We start from the raw sequence: 14,835 nt of genomic DNA on the forward strand, positions 1-14,835 counted from the left end.
GGGCTCTGAGGTGGCTCTGAGGGGGCTCTGAGGGGGCTCTGAGTGGGCTCTGAGGGGGCTCTGAGGGGGCTCTGAGGGGCTCTGAGGTGGCTCTGAGGGGGCTCTGAGGGGGCTCTGAGTGGGCTCTGAGGGGGCTCTGAGGGGGCCCTAGGTGGCTCTGAGAGGCTCTGAGGGGTTCTGAGGGGGCTCTGAGGTGGCTCTGAGGGTCTCTGAGGGGGCTCTGAGGGGGCTCTGATGTGGCTCTGAGGGGGCTCTGAGGGGACTCTGAGGGGGCTCTGAGGAGCAGGACCCCGTGCCAAGGTGCTGCAGGGCACCCAGGGGTGTCACACATGGAGCTGGGGTCACCCCCCTGCTCCTGCCCCAGCTGCTGCCCCAGGCCCAGCTCTGACACTCCTGGGGTGGCTCTGCCATCGTGTCAGGGCTGAGGGGCTGCGGGGGCTGCCAGGGAGCAGAGAGGTCCCCAACCCCTGGGGGGTGTCCAGGTGTGACCAGGGAAGGAATCTCCAGTGGGAAACACCACCAGGAATGATTTATTTGATCTGCAGCGGGAGCAGATCCTTTCCCATCAGGGATGAACCTGGAGCTGCTGGACAGAGTCCAGGGCAGCCCATGGAGATCCCCAAGGATGGAGCCAGGCTGGCAGAGCTGGGGGTGCTCCCCTGGACAGGAGAAGCTCCAGGGACACCTCAGAGCCCCTGCCAGGGCCTAAAGGGGCTCCAGGAGAGCTGCAGAGGGACTGGGGACAAGGGATGGAGGGACAGGACACAGGGAATGGCTCCCACTGCCAGAGGGCAGGGATGGATGGGATATTGGGAATGAGGAATTGTTCCCTGTGAGGGTGGGCAGGCCCTGGCACAGGGTGCCCAGAGCAGCTGTGGCTGCCCCTGGATCCCTGGCAGTGCCCAAGGCCAGGCTGGGCAGGGCTTGGGGCACCCTGGGATGGTGGAATGTCCATTGGAATGGCACTGGATGGGCTTTCAGGTCCCTTCCAACCCAAACCATTCCATGATTCCATGAATTTAGGGTTGGGGCTGCACCCCTCAGGCATGGCCTGTGCCAGCTCTGGTTCTCCTGCCTTTGTGCCACGGGCTGTGCTCTTCCTGCAGGCATCAAGGTCATCGGTGGCATCAAGGAGCTCACTGGAGAAGAATATGGAGTTTATGTCAAGAGGATCCTTCCAGGGGGTGTTGCTTATGCAGATGGTGAGTGGAACACAGGGCAGGGTGCCATGAGGTCTGAGAACAGCCCAGACTGAGGGCATTTATTCCACACATTTGTGTAATCCCTTATTAGATATTTTGGGTGCTTGCTTGGAGATTTTCCAGTGGTTGGGGGGTATTTTTTAGTGTGGCAGCAGCCTTGGACTGGCTCCTCAGCATCTGTTCTATTGCTTTGTGTGTGTAGAACCTGACCCATCTCTGCCACACAAGAACTTTCCTGTCCCTTCCCACCTCCCTGTGGCCCCAAAATTACCAGAGATCCTTTTGCAAACTCAGCTCTGCTCTGATTCACTGATTTCATTCTGAATATGTTCAACTAAGTAGCTATTAGGGGTCTGCAGAGCTCCCCTTTTACAACTTCAGCTAAAAGCTATCTTTTTTTTCCCCAGCTGACATAATTTTTCATCCAATAAAGGAAAATAAATCCAGAACAGGTGGAAATGCCTCTCATGGTTTTCTACCTGACCTCGAACTGAACTGCTTGACCTCAAAGTGAATTAAGCAAAAGCTTTATTGCAGTTTTCAGCATTTACTTTTGCAACTTCCTAGAGCAGAGGAAGTGCTGAGACCTTGGCACGGGCTGTTCTGGGAGGTTGCAGAAATTCATTTATGGACATCTGGAAAAACAGGTTGGACGAGCATCTCAGGAACAGCCCATGCATTTTTCATCCTCTCTCTGGGCACAGGGGGAATGCCCAGCCTCTCCCAGTCCCTTCCAGCTGTATTTTCCACAGTTTCTATCCATTAGTTTTCTTTTCTAGGCCGCCTGCAGCCAGGGGACCAGATCCTGGAGGTCAATGGAGAGTCCCTAATTGGGGTTACCAGTGAAAGGTACCATGTCCAAATGGAAATGTCCCATTCCTGTTGCTTTTGTGGGATTCTGTGAAGTGGCTCAGGCTGTGGGTTGTGTGGAGGACAGCAGGGCATCATCCTGGGTGCTGTTCCCAAGAGCCAGCTTGGAGATGATCAGACAGAATGATTCAATATAAAAATAAACCAGAGAGCCCAAATTGTATCAGAGCTGCTCAGACATCTCCCCAAAAGCTGGGTTTGAAACAGCTCCTGGCACCTCCACTCCATCTGCTGCAGCTCCCAGCACGTCCTGCAGCTCCCAGCACAGGAGATGAGCTGAGCCTGAGCCTGACAGTGCATCTCCAGCTCCTTCTGGAGCCACAACCCAGCCCCTCAGCTCCCACCAGAAGAATCATTCCCAGCTCCACAGGAACACCAGCATTTTGGGGCTCTCCTTTGCCATGAAACATTGTGCTGTCCTATTGCCTGCCCTGCATTCCTGCACCAGAGGCTGGATGGGGAGCAGAATGAGGAGCCAAAGCCCAGAGCAGCTGGGCTTGGTGCTGTCCATGAGAAATCTCTGTGGCTGTGGGAGGCTGTGCCTGCTCCCACAGCTGCCCTGCCTGCCAGGGGTACTAGAATTTTGTCCCAGAAATGGCTGTCCCTGGGATGGAAGCCTCCCCAGGCTGGGAATTACAGAATCCTGGAATGGTGTGGGTTCAGAAGGATGTTAAAGAGCACCTCGTTCCAGCCCCTGCCATGGGCTGTGCAGGGGGATTTTCTCTGGTGTCTGCTGGGTTTTGCTGTCAGGGACTTCTCACTTCCTGCAGAAGTGGGAAACCAGGGTATTGCTGGGCTGCCCTCGGCCTCGCTGCCAGGCCAGGGAGTGGGGCATGCAGCCAAAGCTCAGCTGCTGGCAGGGCTTGCCCAGGGCAGGGGGCTGTGCCAGCTGTGGGGTGAGCAGGGTGAGGCCAGGGGAGCTGGGACTGACCTGTCCCTGTGTTCCAGGGCCGTGGATATCCTGAGGACGGCGTCAGCCACCAGCCACATGCGGCTCCTGATCGCCCGCGATGACGACGCCAGGTCAGGGGACACGGGGAGGGACCTTGGGGCACTCCTGGCACCACAGCTGGACAGTCTTGGGGCAAATGGAGCTCAAAGCCCACAGGGAAGGTGGCCAGGGGTCCTTGGTCACTGTGCACTGGTGGGAATTCAGTGGAGCTGTAGTGGAAGGAAACAAAGCTTCCCTCGGTGGCTCCCAGCTCCAGCCCTGCCTGGGTGAGGTCCCCATGTCTGTGGGACATTCCAGCACTGAGCAGATTCCCACAGGTCCTTCCCCAGCTAGAGCCAGGGCTGCTCCAGGCTTGGCTGCAGGGTGGCACAGCTCCCTCATCTCTGCTCTGTGGTGTTTCAGCACATCCTGCACAGAACTCTGGATGTAGGGACAGCAGGATCTTCCCTTTCCTTTCTGGAACACGGGGAAGGATTTTTCTGCTCTCCACTTTTTTTTCCCTGCTTAGTTTTGTCTTTTATTGATGCCCTGCTATCTTTTAAGTCTGTCCTTGAGCATGGGTGAGCATCTGGCATGTATCAGACACATTGAGTTGTCTTCCTTTCCCAGAGCTTTCCTCCTTCTCAGGGAGGATGAGAAGTTTCTCCCTAAACCTGTCCCTTTGTTGCTCCCTGGAAAACCTTGCTGTCTCAGAGGGTTTGGAATGAGAAGGGAAGAGCTCAGTCCTGTCTTGACTGGGTTAAAGCTGTGTGGGACAATGATGAGAGAGGGCAGAGCTGTGGGAGCCCAGGCATGGATTAGTGGGGTCTTTGCTGATATCCCACAGGAGATCTGGCACAGTGTGCTGGCACAGCCTCTCCCTTGACAGGAGCAGGGGCAGCTGAGGCGCTGAGGAAGCAGAGCAATGAGGGTGGGATGTGGCAGAGGGAGGCTGTGGGCAGGCTGTGCTCTGCCTCAGGTCAGTCCCTGCTGAGCACACCCGGATCCCGTTAGTGTGGAGATGATGGATGATTAATGATGGCTGCATTCCTTATCCATCAGCTGCTGTGCAGCCTTGCTGCCTTGGCACAGCAGTGAGAGTGCCCTAATGACAGGCGTGAGACCAATTCTGACACAGCCATACACTGCTGGGAGAATTATTTGCTATTAATGACAGGCTGCTTTTAGCCACCCTCTTCCAGGGGAAATGCCATCTCCTGTTATTACACTGAGTGCAAGCCCTTCAGCAGCTCTGAGGAGGTGCTGGGTGAAGCCAGTAGGTCAGCAGGGATGCTCTGCTCCAGTGGGGATGCTCAGGATGCAGCTGTGGGTCACAGCAGTCCCCTTGGTGGGGCTGAGTGCCAGGGGCATTTCACACTCTCCCAGCAGGAGGGATGGGATCCCTGTGCTCTGACACACTCGATTTCTCAGCCACAGCCCCCAGTTTGGGTTTTCTGCCTCCACGGTGCTCTGTTCCCAGCTGTTCCGCAGCTCCAGCATCCCCAATTGCAGCAGATGTTCCTGCAGCGCTCCTGGGCCGGGCGTGGCCCCGGCTCCCCCCGCCCCGAGCACTGCGGGGAGCTGGGGCAGGGCAATGGAACTTCAAGCGATTTATTTGGCCTCGTTCACTGTTTGTTATCTGTTAAATCTGCAAAAGGTTAGCCAGAGGCAGAGGGGAGAAGTAATCAGTTTATTTTTTCCTTTTTCCAAAAGATTTGCAGAGATTTCACTTACATAATCACCTCGCAAACTGTTTAATACACGAATACATATCTCCAGGATTAAGAGCTGGGGGAACACGGGGAAGGATTTTTCCACTCTCCACTTTTTTTTTTCTCACTTAGTTCTGCCTTTCATTGATGCCCTGCTATCTTTTAAGTCTGTCCTTGAGCAGGGTGATCGATGGAAAGGAGGGTGATGCCCGGGGAGGTGCCATGCCATGAGCTCTGGGCACCTTCCCCCCTTCCCCCTGCCCAGCAAAGCATCCCATGAGACCTGAAAGCTGAGAAGGACACAGGGCAGAGAAAATTCAGTTTATTTTCAGATCCTTCCTCACCCAGAGCTCTCAAAGGAGGAGGGAACATCGTGGCTCTGGGTTTGGATCCAACCCTCCTGCCAATTTTCCCAATGACTCAGCTGAGTAGCATTTTGTTGTGGTTGCCCTTGGGTGAATTTGAGTCATAAACGCTATTATTTGTCTCTGGAGTTAATTATAGGCCCAAATTACCTGTGCTTTTCATGGAACTCAGTCTCTGGCATGTATCAGATGCATGTTTGGGGCCTGTCGCATCAGCTGGGCTGCAGAGAGCAGCAGTAATGCCAGGGCTTGAAGCAGAGGATTCAGATTTGGAGCTGGACTCACCAGGTTTAGGTGATGCTTAAATCTGATTTTCGTCTGTGCTCACCTTCAGCTAATGAGGATAATTTTATTGCATAGTCATAATTATTGTTTATTCATTCTCAGCCCGAAAGTCACAATAGTTCCTTGTTTCTCTGCCTTGCACAGATATGGGCCTGGTCTGTCAGGTTTATCACTGGGAGGAGCCAGGTTGTGCTGCACCTCTGGGTCCTGGCAGGATCAAATATTAAATTCATTGTGTTCCCACATGAGATGCATCCCCAGCATGGCAGGAGCAGGGGCTGGTGGGGTAGCAGGGCTCACACAGCCAGCAGGAAGGAAAGGCTGCTCCTCTGTGAGTGCCCTGCAGTGTGGAGCAGGGTCAGACTCACAGCATCTCTGAGGGTGGAAAGGATCTTTGAGCCCAACCTCTGACTGCTGTCCCAGCTCAGAGTGCCATGTCCAGCTGTTCCTTGGACACCTCCAGGGGTGGGGACATCCCCACTGCCATGGGCAGCCCCTTCCAAGGCCTGACCACCCTTTCCATGAAGAAATTCCTCCTGGTGTCCAACCTGCCCCCCCATGGCACAGCTTGGGGCCATTTCCCCTTGTCCTGTCCCTGTTCCCTGGGAGCAGAGCCCAACCCTTACCCGGCTGTCCCCTCCTGTCAGGAGCTGTGCAGAGCCACAAGGTCCCCCCTGAGCTTCCTTTGCTTCAGGCTGAGCCCCTTCCCAGCTCCCTCAGCCCCTCCTGGTGCTCCAGCCCCTCCCCAGCTCTGTTCCCCTCTCTGGACCCCTCCAGCCCCTCCGTGTCTGCCTTGTGAGGGGCCCAGATCTGCCCCCAGGCCCAGGTACAGAATCAGCTCCCAGGTCACTGTGCCCACCCTGTTTCTCCCAGCAGAGGGGCTGTGACAGGAGCTGGTGCCTGGTGTAGATGCAGGATGGTCCCTCCTGCCCTGCCAGCCCTGCCTGTGGCAGTGACAGCCCAGCCCATGGCTCTGCTGTGCTGAGCATTCAGTGCTAACCTGGCAGGGAGGGCTGGGGCTGGCTGCAGCAAGCCTGGGTGTGCCAGGGACGAGGGCTGGGCTTTGGGACAAGCTGCCAGCCTCTCCCAGAGCTGTGAGCTGCACCTGGGCCTGGCACTGCTTCCATCCCAGCACAGAGAGGGAAGGCATTGAATGGTTTGGGTTGGAGGGGGTCTCAAATCTCATCCCATCCCACCCCCTGCCATGGCAGGGACACCTCCCACTGTCCCAGGCTGCTCCCAGCCCTGCCCAGCCTGGCCTTGGGCACTGCCAGGGATCCAGGGGCAGCCACAGCTGCTCTGGGCACCCTGTGCCAGGGCCTGCCCACCCTCACAGGGAACAATTCCTCATTCCCAATATCCCATCCATCCCTGCCCTCTGGCACTGGGAGCCATTCCCTGTGTCCTGTCCCTCCATCCCTTGTCCCCAGTCCCTCTGCAGCTCTCCTGGAGCCCCTTCAGGCCCTGGCAGGGGCTCTGAGGTGTCCCTGGAGCTTCTCCTCTCCAGGTGAGCACCCCCAGCTCTGCCAGCCTGGCTCCAGAGGGGCTCCAACCCTTGGGGTGTCTCCATGGGCTCCCCTGGACTCTCTGCAGCAGCTCCAGGTCCTGCTGCTGTTGTTCCCCAGGGCTGGGGCAGCTCTGCAGGTGGGGTCTCACCTGAGGGGCAGAATCCCCCCCTCCTGCTGCCCATAGCAGGGCTCAGCCCAGCACAGGGGGGTCTCTGGGTGCTCCCAGCCAGGGCAGGTCCAGCTGTCACCCCCCAACATTCCAAATCCTTCCCCAGGGCTGCTTTGATTCCTTCTCTGCCCAGCCTGGACTGGGCTTGGAACTGCCCTGACCCAGGCACTTGGCCTTGTTGTGCTTTATGAGTTTTGCACAGGTGGTGCTTTATGAGTTTTGCTTTATGAGTTTTGAGGGTTCCCCCTCTCCAGGCTGCCCAGGTCCCTCTGGATGCCCCATCCCTCCCCTGCAGGTGTGACCTCCCCACAGAGCTGGGTGTCAGCTCCAGGCTGGCTGGGGGTGCCCTCATTCCAGTGCAGCTGTGTGAGAAAACCTGCCTTTGTGACGCTTTTGGAGTGCTCTGGGTTCATGGCTCCCACTCACCTGCAGGTTTGTTTTTTGTTTTTTTTTTTGTTTGTTTTTTTTTTTTGAGACAAACCAGTAATTTCTGATGTCACAGGCTCCACTTTCTCTCCCAGCTGTGGTGCAGAGCTGAGGTTTCCAGACGCTGTGTAACCTTTGATGTAGGATTCACCCTTTGTTCTTCCAGGAACAAAAGGGCAGCACAAAGAGGCATTATGAGATAAAATAACAATTTTCTGCGGGGAGATTGACCCCCTGCTGCTTAATCTACAGCAAAGTCATCCTGGAGCTGGCTGATCCTGCAGAGCCCCCATCCCACCCTGGGGCTGGCTGAGGCTCTGCAGGGCCAAGCTCCATTGCAAGCATCCCTCAGACCTCAAATGTTTGCATCCTAATAAAAAAAAAAACTGGAGAAGGACTCGTTAAAATGAACTTTCCACCTCATACAACGCCACGGTTGTTGTTTTTTAATCAAGCTGGGCATTTTAGTCCTGCAGGCACCTGACAATTCACAATGTTTTAGTAAGGGTCAAATTTTAAATATTAAAGACATCTTCTGAAGCTTCTTGGTGTCTGAAAGCACAAAGCAAGGCCTGCTGGCATTCCTTCAGTGTGCTCCTTCATTAATCTGCAATGTTTGGGCATTGTCTGCCCTGTCCAGCTCCTCCAAACACAGCACTGAGCACAAAATTAATTCCCATGAGACTGGCACCAGAAAGTGCTTTACTTTCTGCTGGGATAAATAAATGTGTGCCTCAAGTTAGTCATGTGTTTGTGTCCCTGGTGGAACTGGGGCTGGCAGGAGTGACCAACAAAGCAGGAGCTGGGACGGTGGCATTTGGTCACATTGTCCCTGGGCTGGACCCAGCCTCACAGCTCATTCAGGCTCCTGAGAAAATAATGATAAACCTCCTTTGTGGATGAATTTCAGGACACAAAATAAACAACAACAAGGAGTGCTGAGCCCGTGCATGTGCTCACTTATGACAGAGTTTGGCAGCACGGGTTGGTGACGGGGTTTGCAGGGTCACAGAGCTGCTGCACCAGTTGCATTTGCATTGACTAAGAGTATTTCAGCCATTGTTTGGCGTTTATAGCCTCCTCTGTGCTCTGCTGGATTATTATCTGAGGAAAATGGAACAATAGATGACCACAGAAATACCCAGCCCAAAACAAAGCCTGAGTGCTGGTGGCTTGGTAAGCACTGGGAATAATGTGTGAGATTGCAGCGTGTCGGACCTGCCCCTGCAGGGGTCAGGGAGGGTAAGGCCATGGCTGTGTGAGCTGCCAGTGAAACTGGTATGAATCAGCTGCAAAAACACAGAGGCTGTGCTGGGAAACTGGAATAATTCTGCTGAGATCCACCCGAGGCTCAGCTCAGGGATCAGCAAAGCAGGGGCTGCCTTGTCCTTGTGCTTCCCCAGAGCTTGTGGAAGCATTTAGGTTGGAAAACCCTCTGAGACCCTCGAGTCCAACCCTTAACCCACCACTGCCAAGGCCACTGTTAAACCATGTCCTCAAGTGTCACATCCACATGGTTTTTGAACGCTTCTAGAGATTCCACCACTTCGCTGGGCAGCCTGTTCCAGTGCCTGACATCCTTTCAGTGGAGAAATTTTCCTAATAATTTACTTATTTTGGTGCCTTACATTATGAAACTGCCTTCTCCTCATGCACAGTAAGTGCAGATCACACAGGGCTGGCCCCACACACCTGTCCCTTGATGGGCCACCAAAAATGCCTGCCACTGTCTGAGGGGTAGATCCAATAAGGAATTCCAGTGCTTGGAGAATGGCTTTGATCATCCTCTTGTCCTCCCTACTGTTTTATCACCACCATGACTGGGAGGTCACAGCATCTTCTGGGTGTCCTGATGGCATCTTGGCTGTTCCTGGGAAGTTTGTGCTCAAGAGGTGAAAGCCAAAAATGCTCTGTGGGGTTGTGGGGTTTCTGAACAAAGTCATGGTCTTTTTTTAAGGTCATGGGTTTGGTTGATAAAGACAATAGTATGGATGCAAATATTGGGATTCACCAAGGCATGTCACTGAGCATTGTGTGACACTTGGGTTTTAAATTAGCATTAAATGGAATGAATAAGGCATAAATTTGATGGCAATATTAGATAAGGCATGCGCTGGTCTTTGAAGTTTGTTAATGAGCTGGTTGTGACTGGGAAGATGTAAATTACTGAGAGCACTTCCAGCAGGAACCTGAGGAGCTGATGATTCATTCATCATTTAATATTGTTGACTCTAATCTAGCCAATAACACCCCACATCTGTCCTGGTGAGGAACGCAGATGACGCAGCGTCTGCGAGTGTGTCACTGCAGTCTCCTCGCTCAGGGAACTTTGCTGTGGCTGGCTTCCTACAGGTTCACCTCTGGAGCTTGTCTGACTGGCAAGCCTGAGAGGGAGCCACTCATAACCAGGCTTTTCCTGGGGCTATGGCATCAGGAAGGCTCCTTCCCATGGGGATTCCCTCCTGCCTTCAAAGACGACATCTAATGGTGTTGCTGTGGCCACTGAAACAACATTTGCAGGGTCTGTCCCACTGCCTGGATGCTTATTAACTGGCATGTGTAAGAAATTAGTCATCCTTGAGGATCTCTCTGCCAAAAGGTCAGATCCTGCAGGTGAGGTTGGGTTATGAAGGGAGAGAACACCCCCCAGTGCAGGGGGACAACATGAGAGCAACGTGGCAGGGTTGGATCAGAAGGCTGCTGAACATGAGCACCATGGAGATGTGATTCCTTTCCATGCCTCCTCATCTGAAAGGATGTGAGGGGCTCACAGCAACTCAATGAAAACTTACAGAAATGAGGCAGGAGCTGGTAGATGTGGACAATGGTGGTTCTTAATGGAGAGGTCATGAAGAAAATCACCTGTGGTGTACAGGGACTTCCAGCTCATCAAGGGCTCAACACACAGTGGTCAAACTCAACCTGGAACAAATTGTCTTGTGCCTGGGCATGGAGATCACTTTCCAGGGGATTTTGGGGATGAGATTACATGCAGGTCTTTGTTGAGGTGTCATGCTCCAAGGGTATAGCTTGTCATGTTTGTGGAGAGCATCATCATGGATGGGTTAGGAAAGAGGGCTGATGCTTCTGCAGGTGCCTCAAAAGCCATCTCCCTCTTTACTCCAGCAAGAGCTACAGGATCTGCCTTCTGTCCAGAAAAAGAGGAGCAAAACCAGAGAATAACCTGTATTTAACTGTCCTAGAAGGAGCCACAAATAGGCCGAGAATTTTTGGGTTTTGTTTGCACAGTTACAGCTCCTTCTGTCAGGGTTTCATTTGGGTGGTGTGTTTGCAAAACTTTTGAGCCTTATAGATGGGGGTGAAAACATTCCCAGGAGGGTCCATGAGGAGGGGTGCAAGGCAGAATGCAAGGCAGGGCTCCAGTGTTCATCTGCCCTCTCTCAGGAATGACAGCTCTCAGCACAGAGCCTGTCCATAGAATCATAGGATCATAAAGATTGGAAAAGACCTTTAAGGATACATCCCTTCCCAGCTCCTCTTGTCCTGAACACACTCCAGGGCAGGGAAGGAGCACTCTGGAGCTCTAGCCCATCACAGGAGAGCTGCCCTGCCATGAGATTGATTATAGACCTGAAGCTCTTGAAAGCAGGGTGTTCCCAGGAGGAAGCTTTGTCTGCTCCCACAGCTGGAGAGCACCAGCCCTGCAGCCTTGGTACCCAGTCCCTGCCATCGGGGGCTCTCTGGCCATACAATCATGTGGGGGGAGCTCTGAGCAGCAGCTGACTGCACCATGGTTTTGTTTGCAGGAGAGAGTTCTCTGAGCTGCTGGAGAAGTTTGGTTCCCAGAGCAACACGGGCTCGGCGCGGAGCTCGCCGGTCCTGCACGGCGGCAGTGAGTAGCTCTGCAGGGAACTGAAATCTCCTCTCTCTGCAGAGAGAGTTCCCTTCATCCCAGTGTCATTCTGAAGGAGCTGTGGTTGCATTTGAGGAGGTGTTGGGGTGGAGGTTTGAAGAAGGCTTGTCCTTATTGCAGACCCTTGGTGCATGCCAAGAGCATGGCTAATGCTGCCACGGGGTGATCAAGGGAGGCTTGAATTGGATCATAACCACTCCCCTGATCCCCAGATTCTGCCTAACTCACGTGCTGGGCAGGTGACTCCATCAGTAAGTGCAGCTGCACATTTTTGCTCTGAATTTCAAGGCATTTCAGCAATAATTCATTTAAAGATCATTATTTTTCATTTGCTAATGAGAAATGTTTAAGGAGATGCAACAAGGTTGCCCTAAGCATGGTGCCAGCACAAAAAGCCATGTGTGCCTGGGGAAGAAAGCTTTCCCTACAGCTTGACATCCCACCAGAGAGCTGCTGGCCCTTCCCCTGTGGCAGAGGTGTGTGGGGTTGGCAGTCCCACGTTGGAAGAGTGTAGGAGGATAGAACATAAAGTAAATAAAGATAGTAACATAAGTAAATAAAGGTAGTATAGAAAGTAATCTTACCCCCCTAAAGAGTTGCAGCTGAGCCAATTATTAAGGATTAGGAGCAGGCCTGATATTAACAGCCACACCTGTGGCCAATCAGAAGAGTGTTATAAAAGAGTAGATTGGTTGGCTGAGGAGGAACTGGAGTCAATTGGCCACCGTGAGGGCAAGGAAGAGTCAGTGCATAGAGGAGCTGCCTACAAGAAACATCAAGGACGTACGAAACTCTAGCGATATGGAACCCTTGCATTGGAATGACAATAGAACTCTTGCACTATAATGACAACAGAACTGTGCCAAAGAGGCTGAATGTTTCCTCTCCTTCAGCCCTATCCTGGTGTCTTTAGCCACCATGTGGCTTTCCCCAGAAATCCAGGAGTATCCCGATGTCTTTAGCCACCATGTGGCTTTCCCCAGAAATCCAGGAATATCCTGATGTCTTTAGCCCCCACGTGGCTTTCCCCAGAAATCCAGGGGTGCAGCACCATCTCTCAGCAGCAGAGCAGGGGGAGGGTGATGCTGGGGTGTCTGAGTGCCCTGCTCTGACCGTGCCTTTGGTGTTCAGGTCGGTACCTGGAGAGCACCTCGTCGGGCTCGTCGTCGCGCTCGCAGAGCCCGCTGCTGCTGAGCCCGGCCACCTCGCACGGCCCCTTCCTGGGCAGCCCGGCGCACGCTCCTCACGCACAGTACGTACACATCCTCCCAGCCTGGGCAGCAGGGCACCACCAAATGTCAGAGGATGCACCCACTAAAGAAATCCAGGGCTTGTTGAACAGTTTTGTTCATCCTTATGACCTCTCTACTCTACTATCGCCGGAACAGTTCAGGGGCCACAGCATCTTCTGGATGTGGTGGTGGCATCTTGGCTGTTCCTGGGAGGTTTGTTCCAATGGGGGTGAAAAGGTTCCCAGTTGAGACAATCCATATGTCTACACCATGCAGCAGGTCCTCTTCTGTGGGGGTACCAGTCATCAGTTTTTCTGAGTCTGGATTGAAGGCACTTGAGACAGTAATTCAAGTATTTATTATTTCTTATCAGTAAAACAGTCTCACTGCTGTGAGTTCGGCAGCTTTTCATTAGAAGGCACAAAATGGCCAACAGTCTCTTGTTACAAGGTCTTTTTGAGACTAAACTATCCAATTTAAAACTGACACCTAGATTATTTCTCTTTTAACCCAATAACTGATCCCAAAGAGCTGCAATGGGGACTTTTCTGCCCAATTACAAAATGCCACCCAAACCCAAGAAGAAGAAGGAAGAAGAAGCATGAAGAAGAAACCCAGGATGACACCCTGTGCCTCCATCTTGCTTCCATCCACAAGATATTAAAAATCCCAAAACCTAAATTTCTCACCAAGTGACACACCTGCACTACTCTCTATAATCTATTTCACACTTTTGTGGATTCTAGTTTATCTTGAAGTCTGGGAAACTTTCTCCATGAATGAGGGTCAAAGTCAGTGCTGCCCTGGGGGTCAGGGCACCCCAGAGCAGACAGAGAAATATTCCTGGTGCTCTGGGCTTCCACACTCTTCCTCCCATGTGAAAGCCAGGGAGAGGCCATGGTTTGCAGCCAGGTGAGAGGGCCCTGCAGATCACCTTGTAAACCACGAGCAGAGTGTTCCTGCAAGGCTGGTGCTGCTTTCAGGAGCTGTTTTTGGAGCTTGTGTCCTATTGCCCTGCTCCTGGCACTTTGACTCCATGCTCCAAGAGCACCAGCACCTCTGCATGCAAACATCCCTGATGCCCTTTGCTTTGGGGTCATTATCCTGCAGCCACCTCATCCTTTGGTGGCCAGAGCATCTCCCAGAGTGTGTTTCCATGGCACACTCTGCAGGGTCAGAGGCTGGGACAGGCTGAGCTGGTTTTTCTGCAGTCCCGTCTCCAGGGTCCTTCTCCAGAGGGACAGCTTGGAGGCTGTTCACGGTCATGGAATGGGGACCATTTGTCCCCAGGGCTCCCAGCTCCCATCTTTTGCCAGCACAAACAAGCCAAGGCACTGGTGAAGAGAATCAGCCCTCACTGCAGAACCAGTAAATCCTCTTGCTAAATACCAGCTTATTAGGGATTTGCAGAGGACAAATATTTGGCACCAGAGGTTTAAGCTGCTTGCGTGGAGTGAGAGACCCAAACAGAGGAGACACCAGATCATCTACTTGGCAGCTGCTTTGTTCAAGCCATCCTCACTCTGCTGTTAATTCCCTCCAGGGTGAGGTATGGAATCCAGAATGGGTTGGGTGGGATGGAACCTTAGAGATCATCTCATTCCAACCCCCACACTGGGCAGGAAAATGGGCATTGAGGGGCCTGTCTTGGTGACCTCCTTGCCATGCTGTGCCATGTTCTGCTTGTCTCCGTGCAGCTGCCAGGCCCCACAGGTCCCCCCTCCTGGAATCACAGACCACTGCTTTCACCTGAGCATTGGTGGTCAGCTGTGAGATGTAATTTGGGCCGTGGGTCTTTTCATGCATGTGGCTGCCACCCCTTCTGCTCACCACAGGTTGTCCCCAGGCTGTGACTTCTCATTGTGGTATCACTTGAGGTCCTGTCCCTCCACGGAGCAATGGGAGCTGGATGCAATGTAATCTCACCACAGTCAGTGTCTGAGATTCTGGGTTGAACAGAACATTTTAATGCTGTATTTCATGACTTCATTTCCCTAAGATTGTTCACCTTACAGCAATGTTTTTTTCATAAGACTATGGCCCATCCACTCCTTCCCCTGGGGTGTGTGACCACAGGGATGGCATTGCTTGGGAACCTGTGCTGGTGTCACTGTGGGGCGTGGGATGCTCAGCTGCTGTTGTGTCTGAAGTTGTAACACGAGGAGCCAGTGCAGGCTCTTTGGGCAGGGGCTGCTGTGGAAATAAACTGAAAAGCAAAAAGCCAGCTGCACCCACCAGCTGCACCCATCCCATTTGGAGGA

At 53.2% G+C, this 14,835-nt stretch overlaps 1 protein-coding gene across 2 annotated transcripts in view; it reads left to right on the forward strand.

The window, feature by feature from the left end:
- Positions 1-14,835, forward strand: part of LOC134426352 (syntaxin-binding protein 4-like) — a 49,679-nt gene that overhangs the window by 17,539 nt on the left and 17,305 nt on the right. For both annotated transcript variants that reach the window (XM_063171296.1, XM_063171297.1), the window contains exons 3-7: positions 1,107-1,202; positions 1,982-2,051; positions 3,021-3,095; positions 11,236-11,321; positions 12,474-12,594. In XM_063171296.1, coding sequence (XP_063027366.1) covers positions 1,107-1,202; positions 1,982-2,051; positions 3,021-3,095; positions 11,236-11,321; positions 12,474-12,594 — 448 coding nt within the window. The remainder of the gene's footprint in view (positions 1-1,106; positions 1,203-1,981; positions 2,052-3,020; positions 3,096-11,235; positions 11,322-12,473; positions 12,595-14,835) is intronic.

This window comes from Melospiza melodia, chromosome 18, assembly GCF_035770615.1.
Source record: "Melospiza melodia melodia isolate bMelMel2 chromosome 18, bMelMel2.pri, whole genome shotgun sequence".
In the NCBI taxonomy this organism is placed as follows: domain Eukaryota; kingdom Metazoa; phylum Chordata; class Aves; order Passeriformes; family Passerellidae; genus Melospiza; species Melospiza melodia.